This window comes from Diadema setosum, chromosome 17 (genome assembly GCF_964275005.1).
Source record: "Diadema setosum chromosome 17, eeDiaSeto1, whole genome shotgun sequence".
NCBI classification, from domain to species: domain Eukaryota; kingdom Metazoa; phylum Echinodermata; class Echinoidea; order Diadematoida; family Diadematidae; genus Diadema; species Diadema setosum.
In genome coordinates, this window is record NC_092701.1 from 34637562 (window position 1) to 34662255 (window position 24694).

A 24694-nucleotide genomic window follows, 5' to 3' on the forward strand; every position below is an offset into this window, starting at 1 on the left:
GTGACCGACCTTGCTAAACTAAATTTAAACAGGATGAGGAAGCTCAAGTACCACGAGCAGAAATTGCTCAAAAAAGTTGACTTTATATCGTGGGAAGTTGATAATAATCTAAATGAGGTTAAAGTTATGAGGCGATATCATCTTCCCAGGAGAGAAGATTACACGAGGCAAGTCTGAACCAGTCCGCAATTGCGTGATCCCAGTAACTTATTTCCGTGTTATGTGTTGTAATTTAAGTCTGCTAACTAGACACAGCCATTTGATTAGCCACACAGGAGTCTGCAATTCGGTCTGTGCTGTTTTCAGTCTGAGCTGTTCGAATTTTGTTGTTGTTTTTGTTGACTTGGAATTCTCTGTGATACTGCAGTATCTGTTTTTATGTTGTGTTTTGTGTTTGTCGAAATGTTGCTGTTAATCTGTTATGCAGTGTAGCCAGTAGGCTCTTTTTTTCTTTTTCCTTCTTCATCTCTGCCGACTCTGTCTGTCTGCGTTAAAACCTAGTAGTAGTAACTGTAGGCCTAGCTAGATGAGTAGTATTAAAGGCACGTGGTCCCGGCCGGTAGTTTAGTCAAATGCGTAGACAGGCGCATGGCGGCGCAAGTTTCCTAGAGTATTAGTATAGAGACCTACGCTATCAATTCCTCTTTAGCGCTTACGCTTTGGCTCATTTTCCCCAAGTCCGGAGAAGTCTGATTCACTGTACTGTAGTCGGTGGTCCGATCACAGTTCGGCTCATGATTCGGCTGAGGGGGGTAGCAGCTTTAGCAGACTTCTTTTGTGATGTCATATTAAGAAGCACATAAGCACGCTTCCTGGCATCACTAGACTGTGTGACATGCAGACAAGACAACGAAGCGAAGGCAATTAATAGCAACACCTAGTCCTACGCGCTTATCAATACACTTGATGACAGCTCAACTTCGGCAATCTCCGCAAATTCGGCAATCATGCTAACGGTGATCGACAGTATCATCCAACAGCGCACAGCGCCCTCTTCACTACCGGGACTATGAGCCTTTAAATGCTATAACACTACAGTTGGTAGTATAGTAGCCTGTGCCTGGAGGAGTACATTTAGGACAGAGTGAATTTATAAAATGGGTGACTTTTTATGCCTTTGCTTTATTTTAACCACCTTGTCCTTGATACATGTGCCATAGGCCTACTTACTGAATAATCAAAGTTGCATAGAACTAGAAGTGATGCTATTTTCTTTTTCCATGCAGACTTGTCTCTAGCACAGTCTACCTAACCTTGTTTTTCAGTGCAGTACCACCAATTCTTTCGTTTACATGTTTTTACAATTTCATTGAGAAAAGCAACCTAAATATTAAATCAAAATATGTATTTCTACTCTAGAAATGCATGTATAGATCTGTTTTTGTTTGTGAAGATGATTTAGTTTCAATAGTTGCAAAAAATAAAAAGGAATCTGTTATCTCTTTCATTTTCACTGTCAAGTCTGGATTTAATACTAGTACTAGTGGAGTAGTAGTACAGTACTTCATGTACATCATGTTACCAGATTTTTCTTGCGTTGTCTTTCAAATTGAGTGTGGTAAAGTTAGTTTTGCTTGTCAGATATTGTTAGTTACCAACATTTTCAAGATACTGGCTTGAATTGTGAAGTACTTTCTATCCAAATACTGTATAGAAACTAACCCTTTTTGACAATTTCCTTAGTATTTTTGTCACGCACATCTTTTTGTTTCCTTTCTCTCTTTTTTTATTATGCTCCTTGGGATAATAGACATTTATGAATATAATTGTGTAATTATTAATAACTCTAAGAATTAAGATGTAATTTAATTTCAATACAGGTTTTGAGTTATTCACATCACTTGATAAATCTTAATGGGGCCTTGACCAAAAGATTGGTCTGTATCTTGTCATCGGGATATGTTCTGCGGAGACTCTGGCTGGCTTCACAGAGTCCCCTCCTAAAACTGGAGGAGAGCCATAAAAGTAGAAGTAAAAAAATGTATACAAAAAAAAAAAAAAACCTCCTTTGGACAGCTGGATTTTTCTTTTTAAATCAGGCTGTGAACCTCAATATTTTATTTGAATTTCACGTTTGATCATCTATTAAGTGTTAAATTAATGTTTGGAATCACCTGTCATATTATGTAGGTACAACAAGTTGAGTCGACGTGTACGAGATCTTGTAAACAAAATCAAACAGCTGGACAGCAAAGATCCATTCAGAACGAAATGCACAACTGAGCTGCTGAATAAATTGTAAGTACATTTGATTCATACATAGATCCTTAGGGATTCTTTAATTCTCATTTTCCTCTTGTGCTATAAACTTGTCCTCAGTTTGGCTGTAAGCTATATAAACACAGTAATTGACACTGTTGCATACAAAGACAGAAAGCAGAGTGAAGTCCATGTACAGTTAACTTGCCAATTTCAGCAAATTCTTTTTTCTTTATCAGAACCATTGTAGAGATAGTAATCGACAGCACATACGGATAAGCATAATATCAAGAAATAAAAACTTGAATATACATGTGTAGATAGTTAAAGCAGCAGTATCAGTCGAACACATTCATGAATGAAAGTATGAGAAATATCAGACAATTCATTCAAAAGTTATGGATTTTTAAAGTTTCGGTGTCATTGTCACTGGATAAGAAGACTAATAGTGGGGGGCCTTGCATGTGTTATTTTTGATTTTCAGTTCAAGTTGATGTAAAAGTTTAATTTTTGGTACCATTGTAAAGGTAATTGTCTGTAGATCAATTTTGGTTCGAGTGTCAAGCACACAAGTAAGAAATACTCAGAATGGCCGCCAAAATCCAAGATGGCCGCCAACTTCTAGACTTTTGTCAAAAAAATTGGATAAAACTCTCCATTTGAAGTGATTTAAGTGCTGAACCTGATATTTTCAAGGGTAATGAGATTATTGGACACATTTAGAAATAAAAACAATTAATGCCTTTTGCTTAATTTACCTAAATTTACATAAATTCCATTTTTTAAGCTTTTTTCCTTAAAAAATACAATTATTTAGAGACAAAATGTATATAAAAAATGAAATAATCACTTTCAAAGCAATGTATCAATACATTCCTTTGAAAGTGATTGCTATACAGAATCAGAGTGTATGTGAGTTTTGTCCTGGCAGCTCATATTACAGGATATAACAGTAGTTGTTGAATTCATGTTCATGGAACCGAATACAGCAGTGAACACAGAAATGTACACATGCAGGTTACATGATCAGGGGCCCGTTTCATAAAACTTGTTATTAGTGACAACTGCCACATTTCTATGACAAATTTGCTCTCAGCCAATCAGATGCAAGGATTTCAGTAGCTTGTCACATCTATGACAACTTGTCACCAATGACAAGTTTATGAAACGGGCCCCAGGAGTTGATATTTTCACATGTTGTTAGATTTGCGAATAGTACCCAGATCGCAGAATTCCCACAAATAACCCCAGGAAAACAGGTACGGTATGAAGTCTCATTAATAAAGATTGTCTTTGATGCGTTTGAGGTGACAAAAAATGATGTCAAGTATCAAAACTAAATGCAATCGTAGAATTTGCTTTGTGTTTGCTCTGTGTTGTGGGCTGCTCAGGTACAGCCCTGTCGCGATTTATACAGCGACTGGGCTGTGTATAGTTAGTGTACAGTAATATGCACAGCCCTGTACAGTATGTGTATGCACAGGCCTGTCACATCATTATCACAGCAAGTCATGACTGGTACTCTTAGTGGTCTCAGTTTGGTGGCCCCTGGCTGGGCCCCCTGCCTTGGGCCAGCACTTAGGCTCCTGGCCTTGGCCCGGCCTTGGGCCCCCGGGCCCCTGGGCCACCGGGCCCCCGGGCCTGGGCCCACTTGGGCTCTGGGCCCCTGGTTCTGGGCTAAGGCCCGTGGCCTTGGGTCCGGCCTTAGGCCCCGCCTGTGGCCCGGCTGTACTTTGTACATGGTCTATGTGAAATCAAGCTTGTCTGTAACTGTATAATTACAAATAATTACAAATAATCACAAATGATCAACAGGTCCATACTATAAATATATGAATATATAAACATATGAATATATGATTATATGAATATATGAATATATATGTGAATATATATATTATTATATATGATTATATAAATGTGATCAGGCGTTCTGTTACGGTGTCAGATCTGCAGTCATTCATATATAGCAAATTCTATGCATGTATAAATGGCATACATTGTGTACAGTATGCTACACTACCGCTATGAAGTAACTTAATGCTCTACCGGGAAAACCGTTCCTTACTGGTAAAATATTGTCTTACCGATCTGCTTTCATTCAAGCATTACCGTTTGAAAACCTTTGCAAAGCTGACATGACTACCGGGAAAATACTCACGTAAAGAGAGGGCTTACCGTTGGCACAACTTTTACCATACCGTACCGTTGTTACCGTACCTTTACCGATAGCGCGCGAGTACTGCAGAGCGCGCGTGCCCGCAAATCTGTACTGAACTACCAAAGATAGTAGATAACAAGATACAAAGGCGCGCGATAAAAATGGACACATTATGGCTACCCTACATGATGATACAAAAGAGAGCTAAGTACAAACTCAGTACACCTAGGAACATCATTCATTTCCAAAGGTAGTGGTATCTTTATTATCTTAAAAAGATTTAAAGATTATAGTCGTAGCTTTTTTTCGATTAAGGGGATTATTTTGAAGAACGAGATTTTAGAGTAACTAGACTCGGAATTTGTCAAGACTGACAAATTAGGTGATCCGATTTTTTTTTTTTAATCAATGATTCGAGTCCTGATCGCAATAGGCATGACCATATAGATTTTATCTGTGTTTAGAGACATTGGCCGTGTGATATTTGGATTCTCATTTAGAAAAGAGAGTGAGGTCTACCATCTTTGGTACCAAATTCGGTATAAACCAGGGAGGTACCTCCCTGGTATAAACTATAACGAAGATACAGAATGAAGTACATTTGACCATTGACCCAACTTTGCACAGCCAAGATGGCATCTGAGCAAAAAGTGGTTATTTTGTGAAATGATCCTTGTAACATGGTCTTTACGTGTGCAAAATATGGGAAAGATAGGACATGTATTCACCAAGATACAGGTTGAAACATTTATGACCTTTGACCCTAATTTACATACCCAAGATGGTGTCTGATCAAGTAGTTGTTATTTTATGAAATAATGTACGTGACATGAACTAAACATGTGCAAAATATGGGCGTGATAGGGGCTGTTTTTCTTGAGTTATTGCAAAGAAAGTTGTAGAAAGAAAGAAATATCTCAATACATCGAAGATAAGTTTGATTTCAACCAAGTTTCTTGACGTGATCTCGGCGTCGTATGAAAAATTGGAGGGTATAGTCACGATAGCCCAAAGTCTGAGCTACAACATATTAAAATCTGGGAGAAATTCACAGAAGAGTAAGTGAGCTAGTGTTCGATAAAGACCGTCATGTCAATTTTCATTTCCAGAAAAATTCCCTCCCATAGAGATAACACGTAAACTGGTTAAATTTGACAAGGTTACATTATATCTAATTTCACGAGGTGAAGACATCATCCGATTAAAACTTTGATTGAACAAAACTTAAAGAGTATTACATTGGCTACAACATACTAAAATCTGGAAGAAATTCACCAAAGGGTAATTGAGCTAGTCGTCGATAAAGACAATCATGTCAATTTTCACATCTAGAAAAATTCCCTCCCATAGAGATAACACGTGATAATGAAGATAAAGAAAGAAGTACATATGACCTTTGACCCTACTTTGCACAGACAAGATGGCGTCTGAGCAAAAAGTGGTTATTTTGTGAAATGATTCTTGTAACATGTTCTTTACGTATGCAAAATATGGGAAAGATAAGACATGTATTCACCAAGATACAGGATGAAACATTTTTGACCTTTGACCCTAATTTACATACCCAAGAAGGTGTCCGATCAAGTAGTTGTTATTTTATGAAATAATGTACGTGACATAAACTAAACATGTGCAAAATATTGGGCTATTAGAGCTTGTTTTTCTTGAGTTATTGCAAAGAAAGTTGCAGAAAGAAAGGAATATGAAAATACATGGAAGATAAGCTTTAATTTCAACCAAGTTTTTGGGCATGATGCCGACTCCGTATGAAAAAACGAAGGGCACACTAACGATAGCCCAAAGTCTCAGCTACAACATACTAAAATATGGGAGAAATTCACCGAAGCATAAGTGAGCTAGTGCTCGATAAAGATAGTCATGTCAGTTTTCATTTCCAGAAAAACTGCACTCCCATAGAGATAACACGTAAACTGGTCAAATTTAACAATGTTACTTTTAATCCATTTTTACGAGATGATGCCGTCATCCAATCAAAATGTTGTTATTATATTACCGAAAGACCATTTAATAAGCTACAACATACTGAAATCTAGGTGAAAATTGGCAAAGGATTAGTGAGATACGCTCGAATGAACTTAAAATTTGATGACGTCATTTTGAAAATTTACTTTTTTTACTTTATTAAGAAATTTGATATCTTTTAATCATTTTTTCAGCATCGTCAACCCATGAAATGACATGTACAACTCATCAGCTTTCAGAATATGTAAAGAAAATGGGGGGTCACCGTCCATCCTGACGAGTAAAATCGGATTTGAAATTGGCGGTTTTTTGGCATTGTTGGACTGTATATCGCCATTGACGCGCGCGCGGAATTTCAACTTTGACGGGTCTGTATGACGTCATATTGAGTCGGATTGACTTGAAACTTGGTAGAAATATTCCTTGACATTTCAGGCATCCGATAAGTGTGAAAAAACGGGAAATTTCTATTGCATATGAGCTGTGCGTGCGTATATATGCGCGCGCGTACGCGTCCGTCCAATTTTTTCAATTTTTCAAAAAATGCTCCAAATGGTCTGAAACGTGTGCAAAAAAATTTTGAGCTCGATTTGAGCATACAAATATTTCTACGCGCGCGTACGCGCACGTTTTAAGAGAAAATATGAATTTTGAGAATATGAGTAGAATCCGCATAACTTGAAATATATGTGACGTAAATTTCATTGAAAAACTCCATTCCATTAATGAGATATGAATGAAAATGTGTTTTCATATAATGACGTCATAGTGACGTCACGGTCGACTGATCACTATGATTTTATTTGACCCGTCGTCTTTGGGACATGATACATATATGGTATAATTTTGACATTGATAGGAAGAACACTTTCTGAGCTAATCGATACACAAATTTTGTCCAGAAATAAAGAAAGAAGAAGAAGAAGAAGAAGAAGACCCAACAAAGAATCAGTACAGATACAGAAGGTGATCCGAGAGGATACTCGGATCACCTAATAAGGATTATTTTGTGGAGGTAAAAATTTGGCAACAACATGATCTCACAATCAAAACGCTTGATAAACAACAACAACATCTTCAAAGACAGCGCGTCTCAGGCAAAAGACACACATCACCTGAGACGCGCTGTCCCTGAAGCCGCTGCTGCTGTTTATCAAGCGTCAAGGCAGCGCGTCTCAGGTGGTTCATGATGTCATGCATGGACAAGAGTTTATAGAAAAATGAAAAAGAAAAATGTCCCTTTTGTCCCTTTTCCAGCATAATGAAAGAGCACAATTGACTTTCCTCTTTCAGAAAGCAGGGGGGGGGGGGGGATATATTACCCTTCAATAAACAGTATCAGTAACATATCAGTAGAATATCCACTTTTCATGAAAAATAGAATTTGTGGAATTCCTTTTATATTGTTGTCCATACATGACATCTTGAACTGTTAGCCTTCTTATCCAAGGTTGAAGGCACTGAGACTTTTGAACCGATTGTCCAATTTTCCTTAAACTTTCACTCATGTGCTCTGCTAATATTGCTGCTTTCACTCAATCCACATAAACCTGGGTTTTGGTTTTTTATGAAGTATCATGGTGTCCAGGATGCTAGAAGGAAAGTGAATATTGTCTGCCTGCGTTAATGTTCCATTGTGTTGCTGAAAATTTTAATGTTCATTATCATCTCTGTGGCTTTATTAATAGTGTAAAACTTGCTCAAGTAGTAGAAGTGCACAATACTGGAATGTCGTATGGAGAATATTGGTACATTTTGTATTCAAATTCTTAATTTCATTTCCATTTGTTCTCTGTTTCAGATTCTAGTCATTGTTTGTTTTGTTTTGTCTTATTTTTCTTACAGATACAACATTGGCCTCGTACCAACAAAGCAGAATCTTGCCCTCTGCAATGCTGTATCTGCTTCATCCTTCTGTAGGAGAAGACTTCCAGTTGTCATGGTGCGATTAAAGATGGCAGAGGATGTGAAGTCTGCCGTAAAACTTGTTGAGCAGGGTCGTATCCTTGATTACAAGATGAATGATTATATCATCTCCTTGCTTGCCAGCATCACTGTCATCACAAGGTGTTCGTACTGGTGAAACAAGTTCCTTGAGATTGACATGTGCTCTGGCTGTTCCTTCACAAGAACTGGCAAAGTACAATTTACAATCCACAGAGTAGTACCAAGAATTATTATGAAATCTTTTATCAGCTGATTTGAATACTTCATTTGAGTTTGGAACATACATGTATTTTGTTAAAAGGGCATTGCACCGGTTTTTTTATTTTTTATATATGTTGTTCTTTTAATTCTAAAAGACCCAGCAGTGCAAACAGAATCAAAATTTCATAACGATTAAGTCCGTAATTTAATGTTAAAAATGGAACTTTTTAGGTGAGAATTATGCTAATGAGCTGACGAGCCCGGATGTTATGATGTCACAGGTGCTCTCACCATTACTGATTACAAGTGCTCGCATACGCGTGCGTTAATTCGTATCGAGTAGCAGACGACGCTTAGGCCTAATTTAGCTAGCAGGCGGCGCTTGTGTACTGTTCTATCCATGTAGATATCTCAAATTTCACTAAACCAAATTGCACCAAAATTACAGGATATACTTCATAGCATATTTCAAAGTATTCTCATATATTTGAACGAAATCAGTAATCGAGAAGTATCAATATTGACGTCGACTTTCAAGTCGTCACTCAAAAAAAACTCACTCTTCGCGAGAGATCTTGGCGAACGCAAGATGCACAATCCAGAACTGAAGTTATCCGACTAGTACTGTGCGAACGGGGAATTTACGCGAGAACTAAACTCAAAAGTGTAATGATTTTTGCGACTTGTGTGATATAGGAACTACATTTTTCATTCAACTTACCACAAATAATTTGTAAATTTATTTATTGCCCCCGATTACTTGAAAGATTTGTCTCATGATATTAAATGGCTAACTTCAGTCTGTGCGTGCGCAGCAGGTAGGTAGGGCCTGGCCGCAATCACTCGTGTTAGTCGTAGAGCAGATTATTTTTAGCGACGCCGACAGGAAAGTCGACATCTACACTTACGCTTCCTGACATGTGATTTGTTTCCAATTAACGTGAGCTGTTGGATATGAATCATAAAGTATTTCCTGTGAGTTTGGTGCCATTTGGCAAGGTGAATTTTGAGATATCTACATGGATACAGAAGTACGCTAGCACTATACCAACACCAGCGCTGGGATCGCGAAGCGGCGACACTGTGTTAGAATCTACGTGGTCAGGCCACTCTTCCGAGATATGGGTCCTAGTCAAAGAGATTTTTCTCCTCAGTCACTGGGGAAAATCTCTTTGGTCCTAGTACATAGGCCTACTGAAACAAACTGTTAGATCTAACATTAGTCCTTGGTGTAAATAACACCACTATGAGATTTATCTCGACTACAAAACATCGGAAATCCATAAAACAGATACCTTACCTGAAAAATCCAGCACAGGAACAACAGTGCCTGCAGGACAAGGGTCCAGATCTAGATAGTTCTAGTTCTAGTCTGGACTTTCGTCTGGACTTTCTTCAAGTTCTGGCAGCAGGGGTATGTAACGTTACGCTGTGCCATATTAGCGCTGTGCACATAGGGCCTACAGCTGCAATGTCGACGGTGAGTGGGTGTAGGGCCTACTCATCAAAACTTGGACTGCCACGTAGAACCTACTCCTTGACTGCTCAGTAGTCCTAGTCCTAGTTCTAGTATTTCAGAGTCTATGTGTACTGGGTACCGTTTTCATCTCACTAAGCGTAAATCGTGCGTGTCGTTGAAGAGAGTCTATCTACATTTGGATTTAGATTCACTCAGCCCTCAGCTACTTTAATGAACTGGCGAACCATCGCTCGATCATGATCATCAATGCGTAACGTTACTTACACACAGTCTTCTATGGGCAGCACGTTCGGATAACGATGCCAATTTCATTTTGCATATCTGGAATTTCCCCACAAGTTTTATCTAAATAAAAAGCTGTTGAAGAGATTGCTTTTAAAGATTAATAGATATTGTTTAACATGTTTATTATATATAGCTCCATATTGCAATTATACTAAATAACAGCTGTTGCAGTACTTCGTGTGAGATTTCATCAGTAAATTGGCATTATGTAGTTCGTCTTGCTAATGTAGGAGTTGTGCACCAAGAGCACCTGTGACGTAGGCCAAATTGTGTGGATCGTTCCTGGGCTTGCTCGTTTTCATTTTTTTCAAAAAATCATTACAGGCTTATCCTGGGTTTTACAATCCTCTCTTTCCAGTAGTAGGCATCAAAAAATGTAGATTAGAATTATGAGACAATTAGAAAATGTCAGTACAGTTTTCTTTTAAGAGAAGAGCTACATGTACATTAGCTAAAGCAGTGGGAAATATATCAGACCAGGAAATGTACAGAAATCTTCTTCATATTAAATGAAGTAAGTAATGACAACTTTTATCACTTTAATGGATTTGCAGTCTTCTCTTCATAAACAACACTATATTCAAAGCAGGTTACATATGGTGTTTTAGGTCAGCTTTACAGATGTAGACATAAACGTGTTATTTTATTTTGCTTTCCAGCAGAAGGAAAGAAAATACAGCCGTATCTATAAAATTGTCAACAGATTACAATTGTCTCTCTGCTTGGGGTGCTATGGCATGATTTTCGATCAATTTTACTTTCCTCGAAGCAACTGCACTAAATGTTCCAAGTTAAAGTTTTAGATTAATTTTCCTTTATTTGGTAATATCAGATGTCAGAGTTGGACCCGAACTTGTCCTTGATCCTGCATTCATTGTAACCAGGTAAGTTGCAGATGCAGTGCGCTCCAGTTACATTGTATAAGAAACACAGTTATTAAAAAGTTTTGTTGCAAGGAAGTAAAAATTCAGGCTCTAAAATTAATACCTGAACTTTATTTACAGGTTTTGTTTAGCTATTAAAAAAAAAAAAAAAAAAAAAAAAATAGATATAACAAAAGAAAACTGCCGGTCCCAAGGAGTTTGTTGTACTGGGAGTTACCCGTGTATGTGTGTGTGTTTTGGGGGTTTTTTTTTAAATCTGAATAAATAATCAAAATCAAACTGCTGGCTGAGAAGTGTCATGCTCTCTTGGGATTCAATTGTTAGATGATGTGTATAAAGTACAGCTGCAGATTCTACCAAGATGAAGACATGAAATTTGAATTTCCATGAAGCAGCACTTTGTAAAAGTTTGTACCATGCTAGTAATTCTGCAGGTCCAAAAATGTTGCCCCATGAATGTGATTTTGTATTCACTTATAATTTGTATGTTGCAATTACAAAAGATCCCATGTCACAACCTCGTGTTCCTTATTATTTGTCACTTTGTTTCATCGTCTTTTGTTATGGATCTTGTTTTGTCTATCTGTGAACAGAAGCATGGAAGACTTTGTGACTTGGGTAGACACCTCTAAGATCAGGAAACACATCATGGAATATAATGATGCAGTAAGTGTTGGACATGCTCTTATGTACAAGCAAAATAAGTGAATTGAATCCTTGAAAGATCAAAGATGAGACTTTGATCTTTATTCACTTTGTGTAGTTAACCCGTTGAGGACAAGTCCCAAGTATACTTGGGTAGGTCTATGGGAAATGCGTGTTGTAGCAAAATCAGTCTATCCTCAAGAGCTTAATGGAATTTAGGGATCTCCTTCTACTAACTAGTCACAATCACATTTTTGCGTACAATGGATTAACTCCACATGACCATGAAGTATTTCACAATTTTAGATGTACAGTGTGTCTACAGCACTGAAACTGGATGGGACTTGAAGCCATTGGCCCAGTGATATCTTGCTTTATAAGTGCATTTGAATTCTTCCTTCATGGCGTGATAGATAAATAAATAAAAAAAAAAAATCTGATAGTACGTTAACCATTACAGAGTGTAACTCGTAATGGAGAGAGGAACATCACAGGGTCAAGGATTTAATATTGACATTGCACGTCTCAAAATTTGCTGAAAAGGTGACATGGTATGCAGTTAGGTTTATCTTCAGACACTAAGATGACATGGTATACAGTTACGGGTAGGTTTATTTTCAGTGTCTGTATGTCATTTTAGAGAACACTCTTTCCCTTGTAATTGCAGAGTAACGACACCAAGGCTTATCACAGCTGTACCATCATGACTTGGCAAAAGATATGTAGATATGTCGGGGTAAGGGAATATTGTAGCATGCTTCACACCTCTTTTTCGATTTTGTGATTCAATTATTCAATAAGATTAGATATTGTATAATCCACATTTGGGTCTTTGTGCAAGGTTTTTATAAAAACCCTACTTACAAAATTTTGAAATGTTCTCTTTCATATGGAAAATTAGTGCAGTTTTACAATTTCAGTATAATTTTCCAAATTATCCGAAGGTTTAATAGTCAAAACACTAATTTATACCTGCTTGTGATGATGTAAATGAAAAAACATCAAAACAAAAACAAAATCACTGAAAATAGCATACCATGTGAAAAGTAAGTGTTATAGGGTTACAGTCGTAAAAGACTCAAGTTTTAATGAATCAAGAGATTGTGAAAAAAGGTGTCAAAATTTATTTCCATCTTGAAGCTTTGTATGTAACTAGTTATGTAACTTTCATCCTTTTGCAGAGAGATGACTTCGACTTGATGTGACGACGGCATCCAGAAAGAGTGGGACAGTTTGTTGAGACTGATAGAGCACATCACTGCTGGACAGCATTTGCCAATTGGCAAATGGCATGAATTGTTGGTGCCTTTCTACAAACTTGGTGTGAGGCATTCAGCTTGGAACACCAGGACCCAGAACAAGCGACAGATGTGAACAGTCCTCGAGTTAAAACCTTTGGTGCTTTCTGGAGACTTTCAGCACAGGACACTTGTGTGACATTCACTCCTCCTATTCTGTCCAGTGATTGATGATTTACTTTTACCAGTACATCCTCTCTTTCTTTTCTGCACCATGTCATTGCTGTTGTGACAGCGATTTGCTGCCAACTTGTTGCCGCCCCTCACCTACATCTGTGAGAATCTAGAGTGGACCCACTTGGAAGAAATATCTGAATTCATCCTATTCTGATCAATGTTTTTGGAAAGTCTCCCACAGATGAGCACCTTCAAGCGTTAGCAATAGTATTCGATCAGTGAAGGGAAACAGTGTTGTTATCTGTTACTGGGGTGAAGTGCAAAGATTGGGAGGAATGTGTACTGCAAGGAATGTGAACTGTGCATGGTAACAAACAAGTAAGAACCAAACACACAAGGCTTTTTGAGTCTTGTGTTTGTACGCTATGTGTATTAAACATAATTTGTATCAAGTAGTTCTTGGAAGATGATAAAGATCAACAGACAGCCTTTATAAACTTATGTAATAGTGCCCTTGTACCATTCTTATCAGATCCCATGGGAGTGCCATAAAATTTACATACATGTATATATTGTGTATACTGCATATCATCTCGTTTTAATAAGGCAGGACTTGTGCCTTGTTCACTGGTTACAGGATATACACCCTGTAGTTGCAGTTGCTTAAAAATCTGACAGAACACACCTCCGACTCATGCACATCATAAAAGCACACATTGTGCATTTATAAAGGGCTGCAAACCTCTGCAGATGAATATATTTTAATGCACTGTAAACAAAACATTTTTATGGCAGAAATAATTTTCTGGTTAAAAAAGAAGGCAACATTTTCTTATATTTTCAATTAGAATGAAAAGCACTGGAAAAAAAAGAAGCATAAGGAATATGGTATATACTAGGGGTCAGCTCTGTGCATAAACACACAGACACACAAAAAAACAGAATATTAATTCTTGTCCTTAGGTAAACATACACCAAAGCACCAAACAGTAGCGATGTAAATTTTTTCATGTTCTCTTTAAAAACAGATTGAGTCAAAGTTATGGTCTTTGTGACTTTATTCACCCTCTGAGAACATGTTTATGAGTCACATTCCTTCTTCAGTGAGTTGATGTTTCATAGCGAGATGTAAGCTGAAATGTAAGTTGACAATGAATATAAAATTTGTCTCTGTAGTGCTTATAGTACAACATTCATGTGGCTCTACAAACAGATACATGTATTTGTCTGTTCATTCTTTATGATATCATTAGGTATAATTGTGGAAGATTACTTGGTTCCAGGCTTCTGGTAATATATAGCCATTAGTTTCCTTTTTACAGTACACTATTGTGCCCCGTTTCAACAAAATCTTTATTGATCCCCTTGTTTAAATTTTGTTTTTAGTTTCCCTCTCCCCCCTCTTTATGATATAACAGTACACGATAACAGTGCACTCCTGTTATAACGAACATGGTTATATCAAAATTCAGGTTACAATGAAGTAAAAATTCAGGCCCCTATATTCTCTCTCTTTGTTATCGTCTATTTGTTTGGTTATAACAGTATTTTGATATAATGAATGAAAACTGCCAGTCTCAAGGATTTCATTACATCGGGAGTCCACTGTATACATTTTTTTCCCCCAAGGAGTTCTTTGTACTAGTATCTGTGTAACAAGAGTCTGCAGTTGACTACTGTGTACAAAATATCCCATCCAAAATGAATGATAGCCATGAGCAAGTTGACCATTACATGAGTGAAAGGTTTAAAAAATGTGCATGGTCTTCAAAATGGTTTTCTTTGTATTATATGGTAGGAAGGGAAGGGGGTGGAGACATTTGTGAAGTAGGAGAAAGTGGTTTTCAATGTAATGAGACTTTGCTGGAAGCTAAGTCATCAGCTTTGTTTGTTGACTGGTCCCCCCCCCCCCCCCAGTTTCAGAGAGTCGTGATGTAAACTGTCACTCGATGCAGTCTATTAAAGCAAATAATCATGCATAGAATAAGGGTAAATCAGAATATGTCTTTATTGATTTGTGTTAAACAAGTATTCAAATACTGTCGAGTAAAATGCATTTCACACAACAGGTTTTACTTGAGATGTGCCAAGTCGCATTAATCTGATGTCCTTTTCAATGGTATGCAGAGGACTGTCACACATATAATACTTGATAAATGCAACAGTTTAACCATTATGAAAATACAGTGCTCTCCTGTTGTACTGAACATTGTATTAATAGAATTCTCATTACAATGAAATAAAAAGTCAGGTCGAAAATTACCATCTCTATTTCTTTATATACTGTACTGTCGGCTATAACGAAATTTTATTATGAACGAAAGAAAACCACTAGTCCCTAGGACTTTGTTATAATGTGAGTGCACTGTATGCCATATCATGGGTTTCTCACTGAGAAATTCAACAGATTCCTCTGCCTTTATGTAAAGGATGCCTGTAGCATTACCTGCAATCCATTGTGCTAATGGAATCCAATACATGTACATTGTACGTCTTCAATTGACTGGCAATTAAAGTCAGAATATGATAGTACATGTAATTTTGTTTCACTCAACTAGCATTTGTTCCTTTGAAAGGATGTGTGAGAGCATATATAAGCAAGGAAACAGGACCCATATTCATTTACATTTACAAAGGTTTTATAGGGCTTGTCATTGAATGATTTCATTAAAGCAGGTATTTATGCAATCTGATGGGACTCTGAATTACAACTTTCATCTGTGCACAGTATATCTGCCAGCAATTCATGCAAGATGTAGGACACATACACCTCGGCATTTACATACTGTATAAGCTGCTATTTTCGCATACAGATATTTTTGCGAACTGGGAGGTCACAGACATTTTCACAAGATGTTTTCACGAATTGACACCGAGGCTTTTGTTAATGCGCTATTACCCTAGCACATAGCAATGTTTTCGCATGTTAAATTTGCGGTCCTAATATGATTCGCGAAATTCACAAAAATTAAACCCTCATGAAAATAACAGCTTATACAGTATTACTTGTTGCTGATATCAAGTACTTGAGTATTTTAAATACAGCCTTTACAAATCACCATCTTATTTTGGGTACCATGTAATTCTGAAAGTGAAGGAATGCACTGTCATAATGTCAGGACATCTCACCATTGCAATAGACTAATCATGGTTGTCATATTAATCACATGGAATTGCTGGTCACTTTGAAAGGGTCCTTTGGTTCATGCTTTAAATATCAAAACCACATCACAACTTCTTGAAATAGCTTCCCAGCATCTTCAGCATACATGTACATGTACCATACTGCAACTGTGAGCCTCACTGGCTGATTATGCACTTGCATACAACACTGGAATGCATCTGACTTTCAATCTTCTGTGTGATACCTTGCAAACTACATCCACTTATTTATAGTTAACATTTAAGCCTTGTAAAGTTTTATTAACCCAACTGTACTTGCAAATTGGAACTCACATCTACAAGCAAAAGGAAGTTGCATAAGCATGACAAAATACATTGTCATACAGTCCTCCCCCTTTTTACTTTCTTTCTTTCACTTAAGAATTAACTCAAATATAATGAATATTTAAAGCTTACAATTGACATCAATTTTTTTTTTTATAAGAACTACAGAGCTAAACTGATGCTTTATTTACAATATTTATCAATCATACAATTTTTAGGGTAACCCATGTTCAAAATTGGTTTGAATTGAAATATTTTGATGCAAATATAAAAGAGTAGACCAAATGTTGATCTGTATACATACTTATCTTCATTTGATGTTCATCTCAGGATTGAAAAAACAAAAAATAAAACAGGAATGATTTATTAATCCTATTCCTTTTCAACAGAGCAAAGTTGCTGGAAAGAGTAAATTTGAGTTTAACAACATCACAAACATGGTAGATAATGTATAACAGATACTGAATATCCGAGAGGAGGAAAACATATTTCACAGGTAGCACAATTGTTATGCAACTCTATTGCATGAGAACTATGACGAGATCACCTTTGATTGAGGTAAGGTCTCTTCCATGTTTTGCCATAACCAGTCCAACTGCATTGTTGTTGCTGGACATGCCTCACACCAACCTGATTTCTCTGTTGTCTGAAATCCTTGATCTGTTTCAGTACTTCCAAAACACTAGAACTGGGCAGGGGAAAAAAGTGACAAGACTTAAAGGGATGGTACAGTATTGGTGGAGATGAAAATTGGGCTTTTACATTTTTGCGAGATACCAAGAAAACACTTATGATATAGTACAGAGCATACCATTTTAAGAGGAATTCAAAGTTTATTTGATGAAAATTGGGTTTGGAATGACTGAAACATCCAAAAACAAAGTAAAACAAAGCGATCGTAATGAAGTGTGGGTCCCACACTTTATTGGAATCGCTCTGTTTTGGATGTCTCAGCCATTTCAAAACCAATTTTCATCAAATACCAGTAAACGTTGAATTCCTCATAGATTTACATACTCTTTCATATTTCATAAGAGGTTTCTCATTATATCACAAAAAATGTTAGAAACCTGAAATTAGTTCTCAACCAAAACTATACGATCCCTTTAACATTTTTGTTACTGACAATGATGATCATCAATCACATTTAAATCTTTTCCCCTTTTTGTGATCAGTCATCCTGGAAAACAACTGTGTAGAATCAGCCAGGAGTTAAGATATAGTGTATTATGACCTTGATGATTAAATACACTGTACATCTACAATGACGTATGAAGGAGAATTATGTATACCGGTAGTGATATAACAGACTTATTTTTATTTCTTTCTGTTTAATACATGAGGTACATTGAACTTGGTGAAAGACTGCACATCTACAAACAAATTTGATGGTTGCTGTACACTTCAGGATGCATTGGCCTAGAAAAAAAAAAAAAAAGTTTTATATGCAATCACCAGTACTCACTTGAGTTGTTGGAGATCTTGTGTCATAGCCTTGACCATGGGCGTTGAATCCTCAATTACGCTGCTCTGACGGGTTGTCTGAATAGCTGTGTCTGCAAAGCTATGGCCACCCTTCAGAAAAATCAATTACAATTAAAGAAGTTGTGAGGGCTGACAAAAAGCAATTCTTCCTCAGTTACTCCCTTCACCACTACCCACACTGCATGTTGATAACTTGGGGGAAAGGGGGGACTGAGAGGGTCAGTGGGCAGGAGAGAATGTATCAGCTGACAGCCAGGCTGTATACAATGCATTCTAAACTGGTAACCACATAAGTGGTGTATCAATTTACAAACATAAATGCCCTTCTCTTTTTGGAAGAAGTATGCTAGGTGATACAGTATTCTCATAGAAAGACCAATGTGTATGTTTTGGGGACATAGCATACCATAGGCTCTATATTCTCCCTTTTAAAGTACTTTTTTGAATTTCAGAGAGCCATTCTTAATCACCTTGACTACAACAGACTATGATGTTGTACCAGGTAGTCATATTGAATATCATGCACATTTATCTTTCAAAGTGAGAAATACAGTGCACTCCCGTTATAACGAACACGGTTATAACGAAATTTCGTTATAACGAAGTAAATTTTCTGGTCCCAAAATTATCACCATTAAAGTCTATGGTAAAAAATTCGCTTATAACAAACACGGTTATAGCGAAATTTCCGTTATAACGAAGTCTTTTCCGAGCGCCACAGACAAAGAAAAACAAAAGAAATGTGCTCCGTTATAACAAAATGCGAATTGCTTTCGAAAATTCGTAGCGGAACAAGCATTTATAGCTTCTCTGCATGGGTGAACGCTTCACACCACTGTGTGTTCGCTCTTTGTGTCACGCACAGTTTCTGAGGGGAACTTGCGTTTATTATTGTGATACAATTATCCCATCACATTTCACATAGCTTTCCAGTGTATGATAAGTATTCAGCAAACAGAATATATGTGGTTTTCTTGTTTTCGTTATATATTGTATTTGGTCGGTTATAACGAAATTTCGTTATAACGAAAGAAAACTGCCGGTCCCGAGCATTTCGTTATAACGGGAGTGCACTGTATAGCGAATGTCACAAAAACAATGTATCAGTGAGTCATCTGTATTGATTGATATTATTATGACATGATTATGATACAAGTTATGATTAACAGAAAAAGTAGTCATGATGTTGACTTTCTGAGTGTATATATGGTATTCAAATTAGAATCAAACACTTCTACACACACACACACACACACAAGCATACACATTTACATGTACAAAAAATTTCATGCCAATATCTGCTAAGTGAATATTAAGTGCAATTGAAAAGGGCTAGGTTCAAAGAGTGTGTGAAGATTTACTGACCCTATAAGTCACTTCAGCTTGCTTGAGTGGGGAAGTTTGTGAGCCACTGGTGAAGTTGCACTGCTCATCCAACTCCATCATTTGAGAATGTGTGAAGTCCATCATGTCGCCTGCTAATGGATCACCCTCTGGTGTACAAGCATGATCTATTTATGCAATGATACAACACAAAGTCACAATTTTTACCATTTCAAGAATATTTCTTTTACATTAGATTTCCATTTCCTTCATTCATCATTCAAGCAAACAGAATAGAAACTGAAATCCATTAATCCTCAATCCATCCCTTCATAGCTATGTTTAGTGAAACGAAGTACATGTAAACAGTTTTGTTTTTGTCACTGTTTTTTTTTTTTCAATCAAGGTGGATTAGATCTAGACTACAAGTTTGGAATACCTGATTAGATCATTGTGTATTTGCTCTCTGAGAACATACAGGTCACATACAGGCCAGCAGCTCAATTTAAAATCACAGTACAAGTAGAACATTTGGTCAAACTTGGCTTGAAATATCAACCATGGTTAGCATTTTATTTAGCCAAATTGAAAATGATGATTTTCTGTGAGAAAACACACACCCAGAGATGCGCAAAGAAACACTGCATGTAGCCAATAAAATGTAAAGATATTATGCCAACTACACATAGTGCATATTTTACCTTTAAGCACATCTTTTCTTTTCATATTGTATTTGTTTTGATCACCTGAATTAAACATGGGGATACATGGGCTGGCTAATGCTACTCCAGCATTATACAGAATAATGATTACTTACCATCATCTTCCATCAAGGAAAACTGAGTATGTTCCACATCATGCTTGTTCTCATCTCCTCTTCCATCTGATGAAGTTATTGCCAACTGGTCCTTTGCTTTTACTGACCCTCCAGGCTCCATGCTGAAGTCCTCAGTGCCAGTCACCTCTCCACAGACATTCTCTACCATGGGGGGTACAAATCCATCCAGTGTTGATTGGTCATTTTTATCACCCTTTGGTAGAGGCATTGTCTGTGTCTCATCTTTAGTAGCTGCAGTGCATGGTGCCTCACTCCTTTGTGCCTCTGAACTGACTGTGGTGTCTACCTTGGAGAAATGAGTGGACACAGTACTGTCCACACTGGATGTTGTTTCAGAAACAGGTGCCCTTTCTTCACAGACTGTCTTGTCAGCCAGCATGATTCCACTTGAAGTGTCCTCTCTCGAGTCTATGTCATTTATCTCTGCATTACCACAGGTTTTAGTCGGTTCATTAACCAAAGGTAGGCATGTTTTAGAATCCAGTCCTGGAACAGTATCAAGTGAGTCACTGCAAATGCAGACATCTTTGTTGCTGGTGCTTTTTTCTATTGCATGAGTATCATTATGAACTTGGAAATCACTTACTTGGATCATCTCTACCTTTTCATTGGGTGACTGGATTTCCATGACATCTTCTTTGGTCTCTTTTTCATCAACAGTCTTTAAATTGGCTGCATCTCCAGGTAAGGTAGGAAGTTTATGAGATGATGGTGCTGTCTCAATAGTGCTTGGCTCATATTCATCTGTGGTAGATTTGAAGTTGTTGGGTAACTTACGATACGAAGATGTTAGTCTAGGATCAGAAGCCTCAGAATCACTTTCCAAATTAGGAGCAGCATTGTCATTGTTAACATCTGGCTGTGAAACACCATCCATATTGTTATTGTGGCTGTTAGTTTCTGATGATCTTGTTGGAGAAGTATCTCTGACTGCAGGGGTGTCAGTGTGATCTGACATCTTGTTCAGCATGTCTTTTGGATTTTCTGTAGGTGAGCCTGATTCCTTTGTTGTGCCATCATCTCCCTTACCCTCAGATAAACTATGTATTGGCAAAGAAGATTCTTTTTCTCCACTGTCATCCTGCGTGAGTTCATCCTGCTGATCAACTTCAGTCATAGCTGTTGGCATATCAAGAATATCTCCATCACGAGTAGTAATGCCTGAAATTTTTGTAGATGAGACAGCTCCCTCTGGCATTCCATCTTGCTTGTCATCTTTTGCTGCTCCCTCCTTATCTGGGTCACCCTCTACGTCAAGAGATTGATTCCTCTTCATATCAGAAGACACAGACCCTTGTTCTTTGTCCTCAACATCAGTGTCAGAGATGCATAACTGATCTGCTACAAAAGTAGACTCTGCAGCAGAAACTGTGTTGCTGATGTTGGCCAGATTCACCTTGCTGTCATCAGTCTCCTCATGAATGGGAGTCTCCTGGATCCCTTGCTGAGATCTCTGGCAATCATCCTGTGCATCTCCACCCTGTACCATGGAAACTGTGTCAGTTGTGACATTATCACAGCTCTCTGGGCAAAATTTGATTGACAGCTCATCAGAAACTGTGGTTTCAGCTTGTTTATTTCCTACGTGTGAACTGTTATCTTCATCTGCATGTTCGACGGACTTGCAATGTGTTGGTGATGCCATATTTTCCCCATCATGTTCAGATGTTGAGCATTCTTTGTGTTTCAGATCCTCAGTTGATGAACCTTCTGATGGGACGCAAACATCTGCATTCATGCCTCTCTGTTTCTTTCCAAATACTGGGATAATTTTAGCTGCAGCTGTCACATTTGAATTTTGTGCCATTCTCTTCTTCATTTTGTATTTCTTTGAACTAGGTTGCAAAAAAGAATGAAACGCAATTAATGAGCATATACATTACATTGGCTTTGTAACTTTTATCAGTTGCATCTAACATTTCATTTTGAAATTGACACCAGTAAGATCTCATGACTTTATTTTTATAGTGAACTTTTACAAAGTATCACAGCCAAAAAGTGAAATATACAGGGAATCTTTTTTTATTAACTAATGAAGATGAAGCTCATCTTACTGAGTGCCTAATGCTAAAGTTTAATTTTTTTTTTTTTTGTAACATCATGGCTTGTGTGGGAATTAAACAGTCATTACTTTTAACTTATAATAAACTTTTTTTGTCACTGTTTGTAAAAAAAAAAAAAAAAAAAGTAAATAATTTCTTTTCTTTTCACATTGTTCTCTTTTCTGTGCATGGGATGCAGCAAAATATATCTAATCATTCTGTAGAAAAGCACTGTAAATTTTGTATCCCTGAGGGCAAGCCAAATCATTTAGAATTATACTAGAATGTCTACATTGCTTTACAGGCAAGGATCATCACAGTAGGCCCTATCCCATTACAAACATTGCTATGCTGATAAGCCAATAACTTTACCCTGGCTGATTTTGGAAAGAATTATGAAATGCTTGCTGTAGGATACATCTTGCCCACCTGGTGTCTTTTGACTCTTCAAAAGTCACATTGTCAGACATTGACACATTCACATTTGCTGCTGTCCCCTCTTGGTGTTGGCGACTCAAGCCCTTGCACTTTCCCAGCTTTTGTTGTTTCCGTGTGCGAGGTGTTGCACTGGCATCATCTGAAATAGAACATTCACCGATAATAAGAATACATTTTGTCTTGCTGTATTTTCATATGAAGTGCCTTCATGATTACACCATTTACAAACTTATTGTAGAGTCTTCATATTTATAATGCCAATAAACAAAAATGTAGTGGCCTGTATCGAACCATTAGTGTTACCAATCTTGTCTTGTTTAGATCTAAATCAATTTTCACTGTACTATGGTAAATCACTGACAAACAGAAGTCATACTCCATGTCATACACATCTCAACCTATACAGAAACGCAGACAGGATGCTATAAATAGGTCTGTCTACTTTCAATAACAATCATTTTTCTTGTGTCATTAAATCAGAGTAATATTCCCCACTTCCCTGAACTATTGCTTCCCTTCAGAAAATGTTCATGAAAAAGAAAAATGCTTAAAATGGTACCGGTATCTAGACTTGTCTCTTAGTCTAGATCTATCCGAATGTTGGATAGAATTTTAGAACTAGTCTGTAGTCAGACTCTAGATTTGACCTGTAAGGTTAGAACCTCTAGATATCTTTTCTGAGACTAGACTAGTCTATGTACCATCACAGACACTATTCACAAGTCAAATTTATCACATTTGAAAATTTATAAGGAGAGATTACAAAGTCAAAGATCATTTTTCCACCGCACAGGCTTGTCCCTATCCCGTATCCAACTTATGAACTACCGGTACCATAGATTAGAAACTTTAGAATGTTTTTATTCATTACTCTTCAGCTGTTTCTATCGTTAGACTTCTATTACATGTTAGTTATGATGCTGGGATCATTGGGTCCAGCTGATCTAGATATATTTTTACTTGCCTTTCACCCTAAGATGTGAACTTCTCTTTCTCTTCCCAGTCAATGAGCTCATATTTGGTGTGCACTGACTCTGTCTTTGCCAACTGCTGGTAGTTGAGGGCCGTAGAATTCATCCGTTCTGCCTATGATCTGTAACGTATGGATACAGCACTTGCATGATCCCATACTATAGGACCAACAACGTTAGATGAATCTAGAAGTAGAATAGGCCTACCTAACCGTTAGGTTAAGAGGTTCACGCAAAAACAAGTGGGCCTGTTGTGTTTTTTTTAGGGCCTAAAAAGTTAAATCTTGACTTAAACCACATTAATAGTTCCAATACTTAACGTTAGATCTCCTCTCAGATCTGTGAAATGAGTGAATGAGTGAATGCGTGAATGCGTGAATAAAACAATGAAATTATAAAATCACCTGATCATCAATCAATTAGGTCCCTAATGTTTTCTATAATTTGAAATGTCTAACAGTTATCATGTTATAACTGTTAGAGCTCCTGACATCTAATTCGAAAAATCTACACAGCCAGCGTGGCAACCAAGCAGTAAAACACAGTATGAATTTAACTTTAGAAGGCAGTGTTAGAGGTAGCTAGTATTGGCAGCGGTGCGTTAAGTAAACCACTTCCTCTAGCGGCAATTATAGAAACGTTCTAGGTTCTACCACTTTTTATCCCTTTGATTGAGTTAGGTACATCGAGGTCTCCATGGTCATGGAAAATCAAAATGGCATCAATCAAAATTGAAATTGCAATTAGATAAACCAACTTGATATATCCTATTCCTAGATCAATTCACAATAAAATATCACTTCCGATGTCCAAACCATTACTTACTTACACTTGTGGATGATAACGACGTCCACACTGAAATGGAAATGTTTTTGACAAACACGAATTTAAGAGGATTCACACTGAATCACAGAACTGATTCATTCACCCTGTGGCCTCATTTCCGGTTT

General features: G+C 37.3%; 2 protein-coding genes across 3 annotated transcripts; one reads left to right on the forward strand and one right to left on the reverse strand.

Moving 5' to 3' along the window:
• On the forward strand, positions 1-15893 carry LOC140240947 (U3 small nucleolar ribonucleoprotein protein IMP3-like). Its single transcript, XM_072320719.1, has 6 exons — positions 1-167; positions 2131-2238; positions 8189-8343; positions 11089-11140; positions 11734-11806; positions 12967-15893. Exons 1-6 carry the CDS (start codon positions 34-36, stop codon positions 12988-12990), a joined length of 546 nt encoding a protein of 181 aa, XP_072176820.1. The 5' UTR covers positions 1-33; the 3' UTR covers positions 12991-15893.
• On the reverse strand, positions 15185-24694 carry LOC140240945 (uncharacterized). 2 transcript variants are annotated; one of them, XM_072320716.1, is made up of 7 exons: positions 24570-24694; positions 23738-23866; positions 22765-22912; positions 20273-22128; positions 19498-19643; positions 18113-18222; positions 15185-17335 (listed from the first exon to the last, which is right to left on the reverse strand). In XM_072320716.1, the coding sequence occupies exons 2-7, from the start codon at positions 23787-23789 to the stop codon at positions 17191-17193; spliced, it is 2457 nt and encodes an 818-aa protein (XP_072176817.1). In that variant the 5' UTR covers positions 23790-23866; positions 24570-24694; the 3' UTR covers positions 15185-17190. The 2 variants fall into 2 exon arrangements, with proteins under 2 accessions (XP_072176817.1, XP_072176818.1); XM_072320717.1 differs by having other exon boundaries at positions 24574-24682.